This window comes from Taudactylus pleione, unplaced genomic scaffold (assembly GCF_031769625.1).
Source record: "Taudactylus pleione unplaced genomic scaffold, aTauple2 ptg000250l, whole genome shotgun sequence".
NCBI classification, from domain to species: Eukaryota; Metazoa; Chordata; class Amphibia; order Anura; family Myobatrachidae; genus Taudactylus; species Taudactylus pleione.
This window is the reverse complement of record NW_028284652.1, coordinates 8,932,086-8,956,315: the sequence shown is the minus strand read 5'-3', so window position 1 is coordinate 8,956,315 and position 24,230 is coordinate 8,932,086. Positions and strand designations below refer to the sequence as shown.

The window sequence follows — 24,230 nt, the reverse complement described above, 5'->3', positions numbered from 1 at the left end:
TAATCAGCACATCCTCAACATCAGGATGATTAATAAGCCATTACTGAGACCCATATCTGGTACATTATTGATTCTCTGGTCTTAATTCACCAGAAGCATCTCCTTTTTATTTCCAATCACCACTGAGTATAGTATAAACATACCTCGTAATGCTTTAATAGATCAGTAATTTAATAATAAGCTGCGTTCACCATGCTGTGAAAATAGCACTGACACAGAAAAAGCACCTTTCTATAAATAGACTTATGGTATTGGGAATGGAGTTTAACACTAAAGCTGCATACACACAAAGATTTTCTGTCCACCCAGCCAACTAGTTGATTGGTTGGAATGAAAATCAGGTAATGTAATAGTGTAACTGATGATCAGCAATTTGCTCCTAAATGTCCGAAACAGATGAAAATGATCGTCAGACAAGTTTGAACAAATTGTTTAGATCAAACATTTAACAAACAACAGTTTTGTCCATTTTCCAGCGTTTGGGAGCAAATTTCTGATTGTCATTTGCTTTCATACGTTACCAGGATTTCACTCCAACCAATCAACAAGATTGGACAGAAAATCTTTACCAGTGTATGCAGCTTAAGTGATTACTTCAAGACATAGGGATATATTTACTACAGTGCACTTTGTGAAAGCTGCTGATCATTGTTGGCTTTAAAATGGCAATAGGGATTGAAACAAGCCTGGTTTAGCAATTAATCCTATCGCCATTTTAACACCCATCAATCAAAGCAGCGGATGATCGGTGACTAAGCCGCATACACACTAGACAATAAGTTAGACGATTTTAACAATATCGTTCACGTCCAGTGTGTACGTGGTGAACGACCACTGACACGCGCTCCCGCGGGTCACTGAAGATGTCGTTCATCGCCTGAACATGCAAATCAACCTGATGACATCGTCAGGTTGTGCATGTTCAGGAATGAGGGTGGGTGCCGTCCCTGAACGATATCGTTAAAGATATCGTTCATTGTGTGCGCACAATGTCGTTAACGACATTGAGCCCGGCCCTGCAGTGGAAACACTAGACTACACTGATCATGTAGCATATCGTCTAGTGTATGCAGCATTAGAAAAAACACCAGAAAATGAATCCTTGAGATCAAAATAATTGAATTATAGTGCTAACTCTGCATAGTACAGTACCAGTGGTACTACGACGAGGGTGCACACATTGTATTTTACTCATAGGTAGATTTACTAAGGAGTGGATTGTCAAATCCACCAATCACACACAGCTTTAATCAATAGTTTTAAAATAGGCCTGGTTTACTATTTATTCCTATTACCATTTTAAAACTATCGATTAAAGCTGTGGGTGATTGGCAGCTTTAACAAACCACCTTAGTAAATATACAGTGCCTTACAAAAGCATTCACCCCCCTTGGCTTTTTACCTTTTTTGTTACATTACAACCTGTAATTTTTTTTTTTTTTAATCTGAATTTTATGTGATGGATCTGCACAACTTAAGCTGGCCACACACTAATACCCCTTTTACACCAGAGCAAAAACCTGGGTTTTTGCTGGGTCTACCCGGGTCGCAGCTCAGTGTAAAAGGGTCCCTGAAAAATAACCTGGGTCAAGTGACCCTGCAATCCAACCCAGGTAGCTACCAGGGTTGGACCCAGGATGGACCCAGGTAATGGTGCAGTGTAAACGGTGCAGCCCAGGTTATCTGACCTGGATCATGCCTAAAATGAGCGGACTGGTGGTTGTCGAGCATTCACCTCCCACTTTTTATGACCTCACAGGTTTAGCAGGGCTGACCTGGGAGTAACCCAGATCAAAGGTGCAGTGTAAATGGGTCTGACCAGGGTTGAAACCATGTCCAAAAACCCAGGTCGGACCTGGGTTTTTGGTGGAAAAGAGGTATAAACCAACTTACATCCAACTAGTTGATTGGTTGGAATGAAAATCTGGTAAGGGATAAAAGCAAATGACAATCAGCAATTTGCTCCCAAACACCAGAAAATGGACTAAAAACTTGTTTGAACAAATTGCTTTGATCAAACATTTAACAAACTTGTCTGACGACCATTTTATCTGTTTTCTGGCATTTAGGAGCAAATTGCTGATCATCAGTTACTCCCATACGTTATCAGATTTTCATTCCAACCAATGAACTAGTTGGCTGGTTGGATGAAAGTTGGTCTACTGTGTGGCCAGCTTTAGTCTAATTTGGTGAAGTGAAATGAGAAAAATATATATGACAAAATCTTTACATATGCACATGCCAATTTTATTTATAATCACCCCCTTTGCAACCAATTACCTTCAGAAGTCACATAATTGGTGAAATGAAGTCCACCTGTGTGAAATCTAAGTGTCACATGATCTGTCAGTATAAACACACCTTTTCTGAAAGGCCCCAGAGGCTGCAACACCACTAAGCAAGAGGCATCACACCATGAAGACCAAGGAGCTCTCCAAACAAGTCAGGGACAAAGTTGTTAAGAAGTACAATTCTGGGTGGGTTATAAAAAAAAACAAAAAAACATAAATCTTTGATAATCCCACAGAGCACCATCAAATGGCAAGAACATGGTACCACAACAAACCTGCCAAGAGAGGGCCGCCCACCAAAACTCACAGACCGGGCAAGGAGGGCATTAATCAGAGAGGCAGCACAGAGACCAAAGGTAACCCTGAAGGAGCTGCAGAATTCCACAGCAGAGACTGGTCTATCTGTGCATGTGACCACAATAAGCCGTACACTCCATAGAGCTGAGCTTTATGGAAGAGTGGGCAGAAAAAAGCCATTACTTATTTTTATCACTAAGACGACACGATTTGAGTTTGCCCAAAGGCATGTGGGCGACTCACCAAATGTATAGAGGAAGGTGCTCTGGTCAGATGAGACTAAAATTGAACTTATCGGCCACCAAGGAAAACGCTATGTCTGGTGCAAACCCAACATATCCCATCACCCCAAGACCACCATCCCCACAGTGAAACATGGTGGTGGCAGCATCATGCTGTGGGGATGTTTTTCATCAGCATAGACTGAGAAACTGATTTGAGTCAAGGGAAAGATGGATGGTGCTAAATACAGGGTTATTATTGAGCAAAACCTGTTTCAGTCTGCCTGTGATTTGAGACTGGGACAGAGAATCACCTTCCAGCAGGACAATGAGCCAAGGCATACTGCTAAAGCAACACTCAAGTGGTTTAATGGGAAACATTTAAATGTGTTGGAATGGCCTAGTCAAAGCCCAGATGTCAATTCAATTGAGAATCTGTGGAAACCATCCAACATGAAGGAGCTGGAGCAGTTTTGCCTTGAGGAATGGGCAAAACTCCCAGGGGCAAGATGTGGCAAGATCATAGAGACTTATCCAAAGTGACTGGCAGCTGTAATTGCCGCAAAAGGTGGCTCAACAAAGTACTGACTTTAGGGAGGTGAATTGCTATGCACGCTGAAGTTTTCTGTTATGTTGTCCTAACTGTTGTTTGATTCACAATATAAAAAAACACCACTTCAGTTGTAGGCATGTTCTGTGAATGAAATGATGCACACCTTCAAGCAATCCATTTTAATTCCAGGTTGTGAGGCAACAAAATATGAAAAATGCAAAGGGGGTGAATACTTTTGCATGGCACTGTATAGCCTAATTGAGAAGATCTCCAGTCCACAATAAAGCTGCAGTATCTTCTTGCAACCTGCAGGTGATACAGGCTTCTCATCAATATATGCAGGAGTAGGCAGTGTGTGGCAATCGAGCTGCTGTGACGCTACACATCCCAGCATGCCATGCCAGTTCTAGCATCCTTATCAGTAAAAGCTGTGGAAGGCATGCTGGAATGTGTAGTTCCACAACAGCTAGAATGCTGCATGTGGTCTACCCCTGAGATAGCACCTGGCGATAAGAAAGACTCTTTGCTACATCACTCGTGGTAACAGTGACATCTTACATGGTATCACTGTACACAAAGGAATAAGTGAAGATATGCAGTTCTATTCTGTGACATAAACTGCCCTGAATTATATTTAGTTATATACTGGCAGGATTTGAATCATTCCAGCTAGGCTTAAATCCCCTTAGGTGTAGCACCAAGTGCAGGTTAGCATTTAGGCAGGTGCGTCATGGCACTAAAAGGTAATCATGTTACTAATACACCCACCTTTCACCACTGCCCCATTGAGCACCTTTTCATACATGTAGAAGTTACAAATCAGTGTACTACTCTGACAAATCACTTACTCTCTGTCATTGGCAGGATAATGCCAATATGTTGTCTTTCGTAGTGGTTGGGATTGTGCTGGACCATAAGTTAGAAATGATAAGGATACAATGCACAGCTGCAGTATACATGAGACTAGTTATAGGATCCATCCTATCTCCTATGCATACAGAGACACTGCACTTCACTACTAAATCTGCACAGACACACAGGAAAACAACTCGTAGTTACAGTACAGAACACATTTTGCACCTAAATGAAATGTCAGCAAAAGGGGACCTTTCACATAAATTGTTCCCATTTAGAGGACAGTATTTCAGCATGAATAGCTGGTATTAAAGCAAATACAGTTTACTTCTCTACATCATCAGCAAGTTACACATTTTCAGGACAAACTGCTCTCTAAAAGGTACCGGATTCTGCTATGAATTTCAGCATTGTAACCTGCTAGAAACTAAACCCAGGTTTATTATTTGCTCATTTGCAAAATGATCCTTGCCGAGAACATTATGTAAATGAATGAAGCCACAATTATCGTGTGTGTGTTTATTCATCACAGTGTGAGACGCTGCCTTCCCCCGGAATCTGGACCCCATCCATATAAATGAGACTCAGCCCCTTCTACAAATCCGATCTTCTTTCAATTTTTATCAACTCCACCTCGAAGATAAGAGTGGCTCCTCCTAAAAAGAATGGGAAAGAACACATATTAGCAGAAAGTCACCATAACGGCCTTGGTAATAAAGCTTGTTTAGCTAGTAGAAAAACTGATGGGAGAGGAGTGATTTTCACTGCATCTATCTAATAGCTAAATATTTAAATAAAAATATGACCCTGTTGGAAATTGCAGATAATTCTGAGTGAGGGAGGGATGGATGGAGCATGTCATGTAAAGCAATGTCAAATTATTCCCATTATACTTGGAAAGCTAATGTGATGTAATACAAAGATGAAAAGGAAGTTTATGACTGCAGGGCACTGCTTGAGATTGGTGTATAAGATGTAATAACTTAGTTCATATTGATAAAAGCATCAAGAAAACTTAGTGTACAGAATATAAATATGTATTCTATATTTTCATTAATAACCAAAGCTTTTTATTCTTAATGACAACTGCAATTTAACCAAAGAACTTGGCAACTCTCAACTGTACTCTCATAGGTCCATATTCAATTAGCCCCATTATGCCAGAGAGGGTCAATAGGGGTGATAGCCTTGGGTTTTAACGCCCGGGGATATTTAATTAAAGTCCCATTTTCACTCGAGCAGCTTGTTAATGCCAGTTAAACGTTTTAATGGGTGTTAGCACATCGAATACGTGATAAGTTCATGGATCTATGAGCGAAGTGCCTCACTTCACCTTCTTACTGGCTAGTTATCTGGGATTTCCTTTAGGTCTTATCAGACCCCATAAAAATTCTCCAATAAGTGCAGCCTGCCTTTGAGGGCTTTGAATAGCCCTGAGGGAATCAATAAGCACACGGTAAATTACCATGACTAATTAAATTCCCCCATTAAGCAGTCATATACTAGTGTTATGCACGATTTCAGTGTTACTCGTACACACAGGGCCTTATGTAGGGTCAGACTTACTTGTACAGGAGAAAAAACAAAAGCCTTACACATCCATATGCAGCTTTCATCACATCTTGCACTTACGACTCCTCACACGAATGGGTTAGAATGGGGGTAAAAAACATAAGCCCACTATAGCAAGGTGCGATTGTGTAAATGCTACTTTACCGAACCTGAACCATGGCCTCCTGTCAGGAAGCCTACATCTGGAACTGGTGATGATTGGCTAAGTGCATATTGATCCCCCCACCGTACATAATGTATTAGGGAGGGTGGTGCAATCTAGTCACATTGCGGGGAATTCAATTGTTTTTGCGCGTCCGTTCATGCCTTATCCCCCGTCTAAACTGACAGAGCAATATTCAATCGTTTTGTGGAGGGTTTTTTTAGTAAGTCACGCTAAAATAGACCAGGTTTAGGCGCATAAACCTGACTAAATTCCTGGTTAGCCCCAAACCCAGGACTTTTCGGCGATTTCTGCTCGCCACCACAGAACCAATTGAATAGCTGTCGTCAAATGCGCAATAGTGCTGCGGGTGGTGAAAAGAATTGAATTCCCTCCATTATTTGATACTTGTATTCAGTCAATGGCAGGAAATAAAAATCCCATTTGATTATTACACAAGATGACGTTGTGTGTATTTAAACTTAATAAGTACATATATGTAAAATATTGCATTTGAAAATACCATTGTAGAAGTATCAGTTCATGCCTACAGAAGTAAGCCAACATACAGTATGTCCTCCAGCATCACCCATTTCTAGGTGCCACAGTGACTATTTGCTAAATCGTTTTTCAACCACTGTGCCGTGGCACACTAGTATGCCGCGAGCAGTTGTCAAGTGTGCCGCGACGGTCAGCTCAGCGCACTTGTACTGTAGTGTGTTTTTTTCATGTGGAGGCCAATGTAGTGTGTTTTATTCCTATGGAGGCCAATATGTGTGTATTTTATGTGGGAGCCAAAGGTTATGTTTTTTCATTGACCACGCACACCGCATAGCCGGATAGTGTGCCTTGGCAATTTTAAATTCTTGTGTAGTGTGCCTCAAGTTGAAAAGATTGAAAGTCACTGCTCTAAATGAACAGCACCTATCAGTGTTCACTGCCAGACCCAGGACATATGCTAAAACCATGACATGTAAATGAGGACCAAGAGTTTTAGTAATCTTCTCGTAAACAAAATTGTTGAGATTGTGATCAGGATATTTCCTCAGGATGTTGTCAAGTATAGACCTAGAAATCATTGTTTCCATGTAGAGTTCACCCTACCTGGAATCTTTGGTTGTGCTCCCCTATCACCATACCCTGGAGGTAAAGAGAAACAAAATTAGTACTTTTAAAAAAATCTAGGCCCTGATTCAGACCCACTCGCGAGCGGCTGTCCGCTCGCAAGTGGGTCGATGTTCTGCACTGAGCATGCGCACGACGGAGGGAGCTCCGTCGTGCGCATGCGTCAGACGCGACGAGCGAAGGACTTTCCTTTGCTCGTTGTGTCTGATCAAAGGGGGCGTGCTGTCGATGTTGATTGACAGCACGCCCCCTTTGGTGGGCGTGCCGGGGGCGTGCCTCCCTGACGGGGGCGTTCCTAAGGGAACGCCTCCCGTCAGAAGCCGGCCCACTGACATCACTAGTGATGTCAGTGGGAGTGATTTTGGCTCTGATAGAGCCAAAATCACTCCGGGCCTTGCGGTTGAAAACCTCAACCGCAGGCTCCGGCTCGCAGTTTCGATGGTCAAGACCATCGCGGCCATCAAACTGCACGCTCGTATAGGCTGTGGGTGGTGACCCACAGCTATACGAGCGTCCAGGAGGACGCTCCATAGTTATGGAGGCCGGCCCTCATTCAGAGCGTGCGCTCTGCTCAGAGCGTACGGCTCTGAATGAGGGCCCTAGTCATTTCATGCTTACTTATGCTGGGCATACACTGCCAGATAAAATGTCTGTCAGACCGACAGACATTTTATCTGGCCGGCTGCCAGCCGCAGATGTCCACGGCATACACTGTGAGAGAAATCTCAGTGTATAGCCCGACATCAGCGCTCCGCCCCCGGGGGAGGAGACATTTCCCTGTTCCTTCCTTAGGAAGGAACACAGGAAATGTCTGTCAGTCGGCAGCGCTGAGGATACACTGCCCAATGCGGCCGCCAGTTTACCGGGTAATATCGCATCGGACGGGCATACTGGACAATCAAGCATGCCCGACCAAGCAATATTTAACCCTCGGTCGCCCCCCCCCCCCCCACGCTACAATTATCGCGGCGATCCGCCGATATCGGGCGGATCGTCCCGATAATTGCAGCGTATATGGCCAGCATTAGCAAACCATCCTTCCTCCATCTGCTTCAACAAGAGCCTTACCCAATTCTGAAGGAATAACCAGCTTCCTTTTTTCCCCCTCGCACATTCTGGAAGAGAAGACACAATGAAATAGTGGACAATTAGAACCATGAATACATTTCCCACGTTAAAGGGCAAGAAAAAAAAAATGAAAAATTAAATATATGTAGTATAAAAAAATTTTTAACTTCTGTATAGGAGCCCTGCTCAAATGTGTATTCCTTGTGGAGTTTACAAGTGGACACACACACGCACAACTGACCTGAACATTTTTACAATAGGTACTGACACCTCATTGTGAGTGAGCTACAGCATTGCCCTATGACATCTAGACATGGTTTGGGGATTTATAAAAGATAATTGACAAGCAAGATTACAAAACCAGAATATAGTTGCACATTTAGCGCATACTGGGGACAATACTATGAATTAGCTATTCCTATTAGCATCATATCATCCTGAAAATTAGACGATAATTGAGAATACTACTGCTGAAAAGCCGCACACTCAGAATCAGCCTGAACAGTATTATAAACACAGGAGTAAATGTCATATATATGGAGTGCTATGAACAGCAAAATCATGGATACACATACTCCCTCACTAAAATAAGGGGCTTCATGCCATTCCCTCAGCCTTCTGTGCTCAGCACACAAAAGGCTACTATGAGAGCCTCATTCAGTGCAGGTGACAGAACTGTCTAGTGCCAGTTAGTCCAGACTGCACAGACAGGAACACAGCCATAAATTAGCCTACTTATTACAGACAGCATGGAAAATTGTAAGCCAGATAAATGGAGTTCAGACGGGTGCTAATTATAAAGCATTTAGGATTTTCTCCTCCCCATAGTGAGAAGACAGGAGCACAGGCACTTAGACAGGCAAATGAATGCAGATTATTTCCCATCTGTTAGAATAAAATAATACATATTAATCCACTACTAAATTTGTCTGCTAGCTTCTCCTTGACGTTGAAAATATCATCAAGTTAGACTTGTTACAAATTCCAAACACATTACACAAAATATCAAGTAATGGATTTTCCATTTAATTTGCATTAAATTAAAAATGCTTGAACAAAATGTCTGACAAAGACCCAAAGCTCTATACAATGTACAGTATAGTAGAAACACAAAAGGGTCATATTTGTAGGATGTCCCACCCGCCTAACTTTAAAATTTTATATTTTTAATAGGTATGCATTAAAATATCTCACTGTATTAAATTTATTAAGATGGTGAAATTTAAAAAGATTTGTGCAAAAGAGATGAAAATGAATATGTACAATAAAATATGCAAAACTAAACTTGTCAATTTGTCACTTTCAATACGATCAGTGTTTAGTAACACAGTGGTTATTACTTAAGCTGCATACACACACACAACGATTTAGTTAATGAACGATTTTAGTAAACGATTTTTTCCCTTGAAAAAATTAACTAAAATAGTTTACTAAAGTTGTTCATTTACTAAATGTAATGAACGATTTTTATGAACTACAAACGATTTTTGCATATTAACTTAATGAAAATCGTTGAGTTGTCAAGTCTGACTGAACTACAAACTACAAACGTGAACGCGCATGAACAATAATCATTCATCGTTTGACTCAGAAAGTGAACGATTCTTTCAAACGATTATCGTTAAACGATATCGTTTAACGATAATCATTAAAAAAATCGTTGTGTGTGTGTATGCACCTTTATAGTTTATTCTGTTATTTATGTTGCAAATAATTATTTCTTAAGGCTAAATACCTTCATCAGCTTCCAGAAGGAAGCAGCAAATTGTATCAAACAATGCAGTGACTAATGTGTATAGTCAGTATTCCAAACTGATAGTGTCTTCTCTTCCTATGCTTAGATGTCTTATCCTTATGTATTGTTATGCAATGCTTATAGTAAATATTTCTAAGCTATGCAGTATGTACCATGAAAAAGGTTTTATTTTAACTTAGACATCAATAACCGATATCTGTAACCGATTGTTAATGTCATATAACTAAATTCAATGTTAATATGTTGCTAAATGGATATAAACCCCAGCCATTGAAAAGTTAAAATGATATATGCGCTATACATAGTGCTGAGACTAATTGCTATTGCCTAAGATTATTGAAAGCTATGTTAAATATATGAGACCTATGCTCCAGCTACTGATGTATAAAATGATACATGTGCTATACGCAGTGCTGGGAATGATTGCAATTGCCTAAAGGTTCAGCTGCATTATTGTATACATGAATACCCAGAGCTGCAAAGGTTAACATTTTTACCTATAAATCCTTTTTCATGGTATGTGATTCACACACATATGATATAATGGTAACTACTAATATATATCACATGTAGTGGAGACCCATTATTACTAGGTGTGTTGACCAACTATATAATACCATAATATACCTGCTGTGTGGGATTAAACCTTATAGCTAAGAGACTACAACATATATTTGTGAATACTGCATAGCTAAGAAATATTTACTATAAACATTGCATGGTAATACATAAGGATAAGACATCTAAGCATAAGAAGAGAAGACACTATCAGTTTGGTATACTGACTATACACATTATTAGTCACTGCATTGTTTGATACAATTTGCTGCTTCCTGAAGGCATTTAGCCTTAAGAAATAATTATTTGCAACATAAAATAACAGAATAAACTATAATAAGTAATGAACCACTGTGTTACTAAACACTGATCATATTGAAAGAATGACAAATTGACAACGGTTTCGTTTTGCATATTTTATTGTACACATTAATTTTCATCTCTTTTGCACAATTCTTTTTATATTTCACCATCTTAACAAATTTAATACAGTGAGATATTTTAATGTATACCTATTAAAAATATTACATTTTAAATTACCAACGTGGGTCCCAGTGCACCCATTAAAACTACTTACTTTACTTCTTTGTATATGTGATTTCTATAATGTTTTAGTGGGTAGCACCTCAGCAAGCTTTATATTTAATCTGTAGATACAGATGAACTGAGTAACAGCTAATTGGAGAGGAGAAAAAAAAAAAAAAAAACTTAACTATAAATTACATAATAGATGGCTGGTGCAGGATTGGTGCTCTATTTGTAACTACTAGAGGACAAGGGTGGCCTATGTGTACAGCCACCATCTCACCAAGCTAATAAGCCCCAGTTACGCCATTTGTGATTCAACCACAAAGTTTAGTAACCAAGAGTCTGCATCTATTCTAGGATGACCAAATTAGACACTGGATCTGGTCTTTCCATTGGTGTGGTAAGCTAGGGGACATTTATGTAACAGGCATTTGTTGAAGAGACACCCATCTACTCTGATGTGGAACTGTAGCCTATTATTCTGCAATGGCGCCTAAATCTATTCATATACAATACTTACATTTTAAAGTTTAAAAACAGAAAAACAAACCTGTAGAGTTTATGCTTTTTCCAAAATAACGTTCAATAAAATAAATCATGTAATTATATAAGTATGTTCAGTTTGCCAGAGTATGCTGGGACCCGTAGAGACCTAGGTGACCAAGGCCCAATCTAGTAAATACCTGGCTCAGTCACTAGCAAACCTACGTGCTGGTTACTTACACAAAAATATAGTCTATGTGTAGGGCTGCTTTCCAATGTCTCCAATTGTAGAATTATGCTCATACACAAATTCCACTAATTAATGCTTTAATAAAAGTACACCCATTGCCTATACAAAGTGGGTACGCAATGTGGCTGTGTTTGCGTAATGTTAATGGCTAATGCCAGGATCTGTGAGATAAACTGCTCCTCCCACTGTTTTTCGGTCTACAGCCACAACCATTATTGGTATCAGCACCTGCACTAGCCCTGTGCTGTGTGCAAGAGATCCATCTCAGTCTGACACAAGTTTCCCTTCTCTGAACGCAGGACTCGGAAACGCTCGGACCTCTAGCTACACGACCACAACACAGAACAGTTCTGTGCAATCACATTGTCGCCACCCAGTTCCTGCCCAGAGACAGGTCCCGCCAAGATCCGTCCAACTCAGAATGGGACAGAGATGCACATAAACGCGTACATTTTCTCCTGCGTATGCATATGATAAAGTTTGCCATTTGCAGCTGAACAAAGATCAGTCTGACGCAGAATCAGCCCTAGTAACTGCAGTCATTATGTGGGAACCAGAATTACAGAGTCTGCAGCCATTTGTTCCTAGTGAGACGGTTTTACAAGCGACCTGATCTGAGGACAGGGAACAGGTGCCCTTTGAACATCTTAGACATGGAAGTCTATTTCTTTGCGAATTAAAAAAAAAAAAAATGCGTTGCAAAACAGGACAGAAATATAATGAACAGCTAAATCTGAAGTTGCTTGTTCAATACGGCGAACTCCACATACAATATACAGTAAAAAATATATTCTGGTAACATACTTTCTTTTGCCCAGAGCTGCATACACCACAAGTATTCTGCTTTAAGCTTTACCTTGTTATTATGCAGGGGGTTTATCAGAGTCTAGTAAGAGAACTATGTGGGTTATCTGGGCAGGAATGCAGCAGTGAGCCAAGAGAAGCTAGTGGGAGATATAAACAGAATGGCACATCTTTGGGTTATGCTAGCTTCTGTTTAATATTGCTGTCACGATTGTTATTTTATACAGAGTTTTCAGTCAAAACTAATGTTAAAAGAACACAAAAAAACAGCAATATACTAAGCAAACTACAGATGCATACATTAACAGATAACCTGTCGTGCTTACAGCCATATAAAAAACATGAATAGTATTTTTTTATAATTAATAAACTTCTGTCATATTAAGCAACACACTGCACCAGACTGGAAGCGCTGGACAGATACCTGGTAGCAATATTCTATTACTAAGCAATACAGTAATATTCTATTACTAAGCAACACGCTGCACCAGGCTGGAAATGCTGGGAAGATACCTAGTAGCAATATTCTATTACTAAGCAACACACTGACCCAGGCTGGAAGTGCTGGGAAGATACCTAGTAGCAATGTTCTATTACTAAACAATACAGTGACCCAGGCTGGAAGCACTGGACAGATACCTAGTAGCAATATTCTATTACTAAGCAATACACTGACCCAGGCTGGAAGCGCTGGGCAGATACCTGGTAGCAATATTTTATTACTAAGCAATACAGTAATATTCTACTACTAAGCAATACAATGACCCAGGCTGAAAGTGCTGGGAAGATACCTAGTAGCAATATTCTACTACTAAGCAACACGCTGCACCAGGCTGGCCGTGTTGGGAAGACACCTAGTAGCAATATTCTACTACAAAGCAACACGCTGCACCAGGCTGGAAATGCTGGGAAGATACCTAGTAGCAATATTCTATTACTAAGCAACACACTGCACCAGGCTGGAAGCGCTGGGCAGATACCTGGTAGCAATATTCTATTACTAAGCAATACACTGACCCAGGCTGGCCGTGTTGGGAAGACACCTAGTAGCAATATTCTATTACTAAACAATACAGTGACCCAGGCTGGACGCGCTGGGCAGATACCTAGTAGCAATATTCTATTACTAAGCAACACACTGACCCAGGCTGGAAGTGCTGGGAAGATACCTAGTAGCAATATTCTACTACTAAGCAACACGCTGCACCAGGCTGGAAGTGCTGGGCAGATACCTAGTAGCAATATTCTACTACTAAGCAACACGCTGCACCAGGCTGGAAGCGCTGGGCAGATACCTGGTAGCAATATTCTATTACTAAGCAATACACTGACCCAGGCTGGAAGTGCTGGGCAGATACCTAGTAGCAATATTCTACTACTAAGCAACACGCTGCACCAGGCTGGAAGTGCTGGGAAGATACCTAGTAGCAATATTCTACTACTAAGCAACACACTGACCCAGGCTGGAAGCGCTGGGCATATACCTGGTAGCAATATTCTATTACTAAGCAACACACTGCACCAAGCTGGCCGTGTTGGGAAGATCATAAGAGACAAATGGAAAAGAGATTATACCCGCACACATCTCTTAATTGTGTGATGTAACCCCATACTTAATATTTAAATAATATGTATTTTATTTATTGGGGAGTGCTGCCAGAAGACAAATGGTACTAAGTACCTAATGACAAATATACAGGAGAGAAAGAAAAAAAGTTTGTCTATATATCGGCGCACATAGTTTAAATTCTTTATTAAAAGTCATACACTTTATTTGATATGCATTAAAAAATGTTATTCCCAATCCCAGAGGGGGAATGATATTCAGCGAAATAATAGTTTAAAAATAAAGAAATAGATTGTGTGTATAGAAACAGAAATGTGCAATAAAAATAATTTCCTGCCGCTGTGTGTCCTGTTTTATTAATCCATATTATAATGTGTTTACTGCAGGGAGATAAATCTATTGCAATCTCTCAGCAGTATATGGGTGACAATTAAAGGTTCCAATATATCATTGGTTTGTCACTTCATAAATTTATACTATTAATATCATAAATTTATCAATTCTCTGGGTGATCAGAGGTTATTCAGACCTTATGCACACTATATGTAATGTACTCTTATATTATTGTCAATCAAATATCATGAAATTGGTCTGATTATTATCAGGGATTATATCCCATCCTGATTCCCCATCGAATTATTACATGGTATTATACCAGCATTAAAGATATTTTACTCCTGTTACTGCTTGAGAGAATTATTAAAACGCTAAACCTCCATATGTACTGAGTAGCGGTATGGATGAGATTGATTTCAATAAGATTTATTGGCAGCCGTGTTGCTGTTCTTATTAGTTATTATTTAGCAAGAAATCAAACCATCTATCTGTCACTATACTGAGTAGCGGTATGGCTGTGATTGCTTTCAGTAAGGTTTATTGGCAACAGTGTTGCTATTCTTAGCCGTTACTGACTAACAGTAGATCAAGCCATCCATCTATTATTGTTAGTGTACGGAGTTATGGAATCTCCCATCCCGCTTTCCCACATAAAATAAACATTAAACACATACAGACATTTGTTATTAACAGAATTGTAGGAACACACAGCGAACGTGCCGAAGCGCGTTTTGCTGTGAATGCTTTTACAAGGCAAGCCGATTGCCACTACAGCTCTAAAATTTATTCATCCTGGAGGACCAATCACGCTTCATTTAAGAGTCACGTGTTCAGTGTGGCCAATCCAGCGCTTCCTTTCATTTCCCTTAGACGCTCTCTATTTTCACCAATAACTGTTGATCTTAGACTCTCCACATCACGATACCAGCCACACCCCCGAGTTAACATTTAGATCTTCAAGTTTAGTAAGTATGTCCATTGTATCTCTTACATAAGATGGTAATGTAAGTACGAACTGGCGTAAATATTGGTCAACATATATGCTGGCTTTTTCTGATAAATTTCCCACTCCTGATATAATAGGTCTTCAGGGAGGTGTCTTCTCATCCTTATGTATTTTAGGTAGGAGATACAAGGTGGATATTCTTGGTTTTTCTACTTTCAAGAATTCAAAATCATTTTTGTTAATGGTCCCAACATTATAGGCCGCAGTAATAACTCCTGTGTATTGTTTCAAGTAATTCTGGGTTGGATTGAAAATAAGACGTTTATAGCAACTGGTATCACTTAATTGCTTGTCCAGTTCGTCAATGTACATTCGTCTAGGCCACAGAACGACATTGCCCCCTTTGTCGAACGGTTTGATTACTACCTCTTGCCATTTGGAGATCTGATCTAGTGCCCTTCTTTCACCTTTCGAGATATTATCTATGAAAGGTGTATGGCGAGTAAACAATTTGTCCAGATCTTTAGACACTAGGTCTTGATATACTTGTACTACTTGGCATATCTTGCTATCTGGAAAAAAGGTTGATTTTTTCTTAATTTTTGAGCTATCAAATGGTTGCTTCATGTTTAAATCTCCAGGGATTTCATCCCTTTCCAGTTCTTCCAATATTTGTAATGTTGGTAAATCATCTGTTTGGAGGGTACTGCTATCATAGGTGGATATTTGTAGTTGTTCTTGTTTAGTTGTTTGATTGAGGAAAAATTTCTTCAGGAGGATTTTTCTGGTGAAAAGATGTAAATCTTTCTCACACTCGAATCTGTCTGGTTCTTGAGTTGGTGAGAATGATAGCCCTTTGCTTAAGATAGATTGTTGATCTTTACTGAGTTGTATATCAGTCAAATTTATGATTCTCAATGAGTCATTATAGGTATTGGGACTAGATATTACAGTATTGATCATTTGCGATATCTCCTCTGTTCCCGTGGTTCGTCTCTCCAATCTAATAAATCTCTCTTTCTTCTTCCTCCCTTGGCCCCTTCTAATCTTCCACCTATTGTTTCTGAGGTGGGTTTGGTTATCTTTGAAGTTTGTCCTAAAAAATCTCTCCGATAACTATTTGGAGCTATATTAATAGACTCCTCAGAAGGGGAGAATCCTATCTCCGATGTGGTATAATTTAGGGAATTGAGATTTCTTTTACGTTGTAATTGAAGATTCCATTTGTAGACTCTATTATTCAGATAGTCATCTCGATCTCTCTGTAGTTTTCTATGTTTTCTCTCAATGATGTCATCCTCATATTTCTCTATTTCCCTTTTCATTATTATGATTCTCTTATATATATTATTTTATAAAGTCACATTGAATGTAAACTTTTATGGCAATATATGTTCACTAATTAATTGATCACTGATATTAGATCGCGACTATTGACGTAGACCATATTGTATATATTATGATTTTGATATAGATCAGGCTGTAATATGACCGGATCGATAGGTATGTATAAATAGAAGACATGTATAACAAGGGCAATACGTCATTACAGTAGTCTAAATCCACATTATATATAATTGATTCCATACATTAATAAACATTGGTCCCATTCATATAAATGAAATATAAGATTAGAATGGACAGCGGTATGATTGGTCCAAAGAAACACACCCTCTATCCCCAATATCTAAGATCAACAGTTATTGGTGAAAATAGAGAGCGTCTAAGGGAAATGAAAGGAAGCGCTGGATTGGCCACACTGAACACGTGACTCTTAAATGAAGCGTGATTGGTCCTCCAGGATGAATAAATTTTAGAGCTGTAGTGGCAATCGGCTTGCCTTGTAAAAGCATTCGCAGCAAAACGCGCTTCGGCACGTTCGCTGTGTGTTCCTACAATTCTGTTAATAACAAATGTCTGTATGTGTTTAATGTTTATTTTATGTGGGAAAGCGGGATGGGAGATTCCATAACTCCGTACACTAACAATAATAGATGGATGGCTTGATCTACTGTTAGTCAGTAACGGCTAAGAATAGCAACACTGTTGCCAATAAACCTTACTGAAAGCAATCACAGCCATACCGCTACTCAGTATAGTGACAGATAGATGGTTTGATTTCTTGCTAAATAATAACTAATAAGAACAGCAACACGGCTGCCAATAAATCTTATTGAAATCAATCTCATCCATACCGCTACTCAGTACATATGGAGGTTTAGCGTTTTAATAATTCTCTCAAGCAGTAACAGGAGTAAAATATCTTTAATGCTGGTATAATACCATGTAATAATTCGTTGGGGAATCAGGATGGGATATAATCCCTGATAATAATCAGACCAATTTCATGATATTTGATTGACAATAATATAAGAGTACATTACATATAGTGTGCATAAGGTCTGAATAACCTCTGATCACCCAGAGAATTGATAAATTTATGATATTAATAGTATAAATTTATGAAGTGACAAACCAATGATATATTGGAACCTTTAATTGTCACCCATATACTGCTGAGAGATTGCAATAGATTTATCTCCCTGCAGTAAACACATTATAATATGGATTAATAAAACAGGACACACAGCGGCAGGAAATTATTTTTATTGCACATTTCTGTTTCTATACACACAATCTATTTCTTTATTTTTAAACTATTATTTCGCTGAATATCATTCCCCCTCTGGGATTGGGAATAACATTTTTTAATGCATATCAAATAAAGTGTATGACTTTTAATAAAGAATTTAAACTATGTGCGCCGATATATAGACAAACTTTTTTCTCTCTCTCCTGTATATGTGTTGGGAAGATACCTAGTAGCAATATTCTATTACTAAACAATACAGTGACCCAGGCTGGACGCGTCGGGAAGATACCTAGTAGCAATATTCTACTACTAAGCAACACACTGCACCAGGCTGGAAGCGCTGGGCAGATACCTAGTAGCAATATTCTATTACTAATGCTGGACATACACTATACAATTATCTGTCAGATATCTGTCCAAACTGGCTGGTTGGAAGGAAAATCTGGTAGTGTATGGGAACAAGTGACAGTCGATCATATGGTTTTAAAACACTGGAAAACGCACAAAAAAAAATTGTTCAAATTGGTTAAATTTGCTCCCATACATTACCAGGTTTTCATTCCAACCAGCCAGATTGGACAGATAATTGTATAGTGCATGCCCAGCATAAGCAATACACTGACCCAAGCTGGAAGAGCTGGGCAGATACCTAGTAGCAATATTCTATTACTAAGCAATACAATGACCCAGGCTGGATGCGTTGGGCAGATACCTGGTAGCAATATTCTATTACTAAGCAACACACTGACCCAAGCTGGAAGAGCTGGGCAGATACCTAGTAGCAATATTCTATTACTAAGCAATACAATGACCCAGGCTGGATGCGTTGGGCAGATACCTAGTAGCAATATTCTATTACTAAACAATACAATAACCCAGGCTGGAAGCGCTGGGCAGATACCTGGTAGCAATATTCTATTACTAAGCAACACGCTGCACCAGGCTGGACGCGTTGGGTAGATACCTAGTAGCAATATTCTATTACTAAGCAATACAATGACCCAGGCTGGATGCGTTGGGCAGATACCTAGTAGCAATATTCTATTACTAAGCAACACGCTGCACCAGGCTGGACGCGTTGGGTAGATACCTAGTAGCAATATTCTATTACTAAGCAACATGTTGCGCACCAGGCTGGACACGTTGGGTAGATACCTAGTAGCAATATTCTATTACTAAGCAATACACTGACCCAGGCTGGAAGCACTAGGCAGATATCTAGTAGTAATATTGTATTACAGGGTACTAAGCAATACACTGCACCAGGCTGGGTAGATACCTGGTATCAATATTCTATTATTCATTGCGCAATCACTAGACCAGGGGTTCCCAACCACGGTCCTGAAGGCACACTAACAGTCCATGTTTTAAGGATAGCCATACTTGAGCACTGGTGTCTTAATTAGTACCTCAGTTATTTTGATTTAACTATCTGTGCTCAAGCATGGATATCACTAAAACCTGGACTGCTAGTGTACCTTGATGACTGAGGTTGAGAAACACAGCACTAGAGTCGTGTGCAATTGGGCTCTATAATCGGCTAAATTCTCACCTCAATCTTTTCTAAATTCTACTTGTTTCTAAATCAAATAACATGCCAATATGATCAGAGTGGTGTAGAATGGTGCTGGACAGCCTTGTGTTTGCCATTAATTATGGCTAAATAAAAAAATAGATCTCAACGACTCTGATAGAGGGCAATTGTTGGGGCACATTTGGAAGGAGTGTTCAGTGACTGCTTCATTTGATAATCTTTCACAAGCAAGGAAAGAAGGTTATTAGCAGAGGCACCAGTGGGTGGCAGCACATACTCCACAATGCGATATCCATGCATTAAATTGAAACCCAGGCAAGCAACTGCAGGTCAGCTGACAACAAGTTTCAACATATAGCACAAGCAGACAGTGTCATTAAAAAAATAGTCCAATGGGAACTCCACAGAGCAGTATGTCACAGTTGAGTTGCAGTGCATAAACCGCTAAATCACACATGGCAATGTGTATGAATTTAGCTCCATGAGCACAGGCAATGGACTACTAAGGGCCAGATTGAATTACAAGCTCTGGGTTTAACACTTGGAGCTATTCAATTAGTCCATTTCCCCACGCAATAAATCCGCAAGTACTGCGCGTTATCCCATAAATTCTACACCAAGTTCTGCGTTAAGTGCACCCGCTGTTGCTTAACTTGTGGAGATGCGGCAGTCAATTGAATAGCCCCAAGTAATAGAGCAAGGTGAAAGGTTAGATGAATTATCAAGAGACTCTTGAGGAAGAATGGTTACATGGCACATACTAATGCACAAATAACCCAGGAGAGTGCAACTAGTTTAGTTTCGTACTATAGACGGGGAAGCAGCTTGGGAGCAGGAAGATTCTGTGCCTTGTGGGTTGTGTCATGTCCTGGTAAGTTTTTTTTCTCCTCTATCTGTTAAGATGTATGTCGCCCAGATTTAGCACGCGTGCTGATTAGCTAGGAGCAGTCATTCTGAATGTGGCACCTTGAAAGTGGTGGAATGCTTGGGCATAGATTTGTAAATATATGCAAACTATATACACCATTTACTTAGATATAGGTTTAAACTGGATCTTTCTGCTGTCTTGCAGATGAGTGCAGACAAACCCTATTTGTTCACTTGGCCAAATGTGAATTAGGTCCCTTCCCTTATTTGCACCTGTTGTTGTTTATGAAACAAACAGGTAAGTTGCCCTTCATTTGCTTTTTTCACAATATAAAAAAAATTAGCAGGCATAGACGTGATTGGTTGAAATATTAAAATAAGTGGAAATGAGTGTTCATTACAAAAATAGTAGTAGATAAAACATGCTGGCAAAATGTACCACTACATAGTCTATTTCAATAAATACCAAAAAAAAAAAAAAACACATTTCAAAAACAAAAATGCATACAACCATAAATTCAATTGCCATAGGCCCAAATAGAACTGGCATTTATGAGTAAAAAGCCACAACGGACTGATAAACAGTCATAAAAACAAGTGCATGGATTTATATAAACACAAAAATTCAGATATAAAAATCTAAGTATATTATGTTTTGTAACAAAATGAAGTAGACTAACTAGAAATAAAAATACAATAAATGGGGTAGAACAATGGAGTCCCAATATTATTTATCTCAAAAGAATCCATTTCATCAATCCAAAAAGACTCCTAATTGCTAGTGTTGGATTTGGCATGGTATGGAGATAGTCATTCCATTAGGGGGCTGTCGGTCTACGGCTTTGTCAGAAAGTCACAATGTGCTGTTCAGTGAAAATGGTTTTGGAATAATGTCAAATAATTCAATTAACTATTTTACACAAAAATATGTAGGTTAAGCGGTCTATGTATTACAGAAAGATAAGGTGCGCCTCTCAACCAGTCAATACAAAAATCTTCCAAACAAGCAGGATCTGTTACCTGCTAAATAAAAGAAATCTGGATATATGATGTAGGAGCGCTTGTTTCTGAAGAAAAACACAATTAATAATATAAAATATATTTAATATACCAATCAATAAATAGTTACAATATAATATCAATGACAGTACTTTGAAATAAACTTCCCAACTGTTTATGTTAATACAAGGTGTTATCTTCCTATGCACTAAAATGTGCAAGGATTTTTGGTGACTGTATAATATAAGTTCTGAAGAAACCGGGACCTTTATACCCGGAGAAACGCGACAAAGAACTCTCTGTAAAGCTCTGTCAGATTGTCTGTGCATTGGATTATTACTGCAGATATTCACTGGATTGCTGTTACAAATTCAACCTTACGGGACTGTGTTCATTACTCTCACACATCCCCAACAGGGAGCCCGCTGTGACGTCACTATCTGGCTCATAACTTGGCCAGTTAGATCGATAGGTGACCGTCGAACCAAGATAGATCACTTGGTAGTGACTTACTTGTAGTCCACGCTCCTGCTGACAAGCGGTGGAGCGCTACTTTCTTCACAGATCATACCAGCATCTGTGTGCGGGCCACCGTTAACCGAGGACTGAGACTGTAATTATTAACCACCTACACATGCAGAAGTTGCACTCCTGCTCTCGGGTGGTGGAGTGCTATACCCCACAGATAGTGTCTGGGGTTAGCGTGTGAATCAGACAGGCACTGTACCTTATCTTTGCATGGCTCCCTGTAGTGGTAACAAATTAACTTTTTTGGCAAACTTTGCAGCATTTGCACAGTAGAAGATACAATTGTTTACTTCTATCTGGGAATAGCAGGACATCCCCTTATATTTTGGATTAACTTGCACTGATACAGTCACCAAAAATCCTTGCTCATTTTAGTGCATAGGAAGATAACACCTTGTATTAACATAAAGAGCTGGAAAGTTTATTTCAAAGCACTGTCATTGATATTATATTGTAACAATTTGATTGGTATATTAAATATATTTTATATTATTGTTTTTCTTCACAAACAAGCGCTACTACTTCATATGTCTATGTACTAAGCCTTGGAGAGATAAAGTGGATGGAGACAAAGTACCAACCAGTCAGCTCCTAACTAATTTTTTAAACACAGCCTGTAAAGTGAGTTAGGAGCTGATTGGTTGGTACTTCATCTCCGTCCACTTTCTCTCTCTCCAAGGCTTAGTACATAGACCCCCTAATCTGGAACCATTTTTCCCCACAATGATCTTTACTGTAAAACAGAATGTTCTATGCTCTGACTGCCATGGTTGTTGTCACAATGTCCATTTTAAACTTTTATGGGGGCATATGAGCATTTACATCTATACTGTGCATATAGTCACAGACCAAAGTACAGGAGGCCATTTCAAATAGTAAATAAATAATAAATTGCTACTGCTGCACACTATGCTACATCACAAATGTACATGATGCTTCTTGTTACACACGTGCAACATTGTTAGATAATCTGCAGGATGCTGTACCGAAAACAAGACTGTCCCCATATACACCTGGTAAAACACAAATGGTGGGTTTGGTCAGCACAACCCCGTTTTACTTAAGGTAAGGCACTGCCCTAAGGAGGTTATTCAGTTAGCAGCAATCGCTGTAAGGTGCTTGTGGTTTAAAGTGTGGCTCACAAGACTGCCCTTATCATGATGTATCCTCTGTACCTGAGAGGGGAGTGCATTTACCTGCAATATAATGGTGTGTTTAGCATATATGCTAGTGTAGGACTTGCAGAGAATTGGGGTACCTTGATGATGGGCTGCAAGCTTAAATGTTTTGATCAAAATATGAACACATCTCCATACTTTTATTTATTCAATACACACAGGTTTGCATTGCTAGTGATGGCACTCTCTGTTTTGTATACATATACGGCAATAATATTGCCACACACATCGTACCATGTACAATATGGGTGAAAAAGTGCCGTCATGGTGTTCCAAGTTTCTGATAAAATAAGCGGTGATATGCTCAGCCACACATCACTGCTAATTATACTGTCTTCTAACACTGCTGTGACCAGATATAAAACCAGAAGTGCATTTGTAACATACCTAGTATAATAAGAAAAATGTATACATACAATGTACATCATTGTCATAAAGGAATACTATATAGTGAATTAATAACAGACATACCCTAATAGACCCTGGTCCCAGCCTTTAATGACTTGTCCAGCGCCCAGTGTAAAGGTGAATGGTTGATTTCTGGGTATGCTGCTATCAAATTCTGTGCCGTCCTCCAGCTTCCCCTATGGAAAACAAGAGCCAGTGATATTGATGAATTGGAACATTGAACATATTTTACTTTATTATTGCTTTGGGAAAATTATACAACTGCAAATAGTACAAGCTGTTCAATGTAGAACAACTTAACAGAATATTCACTAGAAATAATGTCCAAGAGCTGCAAAGTCTGCTCGTTCTATTTACTAACACAGCACAGACCTATACCCCTTTTTCACTGAGCTGTAACACGGGTAGACCCGGCAATAAACTGGGTTATTGCGGCAGTGGAAGAGGGTCCCAAAAATATAACCTGTGTAAAGTGACTTGGGTAGCGACCAGGTATGGACATGGGAAGGACCCGGGTTAAAGGGCAGTGTAAACGGGTAACCAGAGTCTGATGACTCAGGTCCTGGTTACAGCGTTGGGAGATCTGCATTTCCCGGTGCTTGAAGATGAGGTCATCTCCAAGCGCTGGCAGAAGATTACCCGAGGACACAGGTACAGTGTGAAATAACCTGGTTCGGCGCTGCGGTGTGAAAGGGATCTGTCCTGGGTCTGACCCGGTTTGGAACAGTGGAAAAGGGATACTATTTATCCCCAATCCTTTATCTGCCCTAT

At 39.5% G+C, this 24,230-nt stretch overlaps 1 protein-coding gene across 3 annotated transcripts in view; it reads right to left on the bottom strand.

Annotated features, from left to right (window-relative positions):
* Nucleotides 1–3,526: 3,526 nt before the first annotated feature.
* FKBP2 (FKBP prolyl isomerase 2) overlaps nt 3,527–24,230 on the bottom strand; it is a 34,866-nt gene continuing 14,162 nt past the window's right edge. For all 3 annotated transcript variants that reach the window (XM_088480080.1, XM_088480078.1, XM_088480079.1), the window contains exons 3-6: nt 23,523–23,635; nt 8,125–8,171; nt 7,036–7,071; nt 3,527–4,873 (exon numbers count right to left, since the gene is read on the bottom strand). In XM_088480080.1, the coding sequence (XP_088336206.1) occupies nt 4,812–4,873; nt 7,036–7,071; nt 8,125–8,171; nt 23,523–23,635 (258 nt within the window). In that variant the 3' untranslated portion in view covers nt 3,527–4,811. The remainder of the gene's footprint in view (nt 4,874–7,035; nt 7,072–8,124; nt 8,172–23,522; nt 23,636–24,230) is intronic.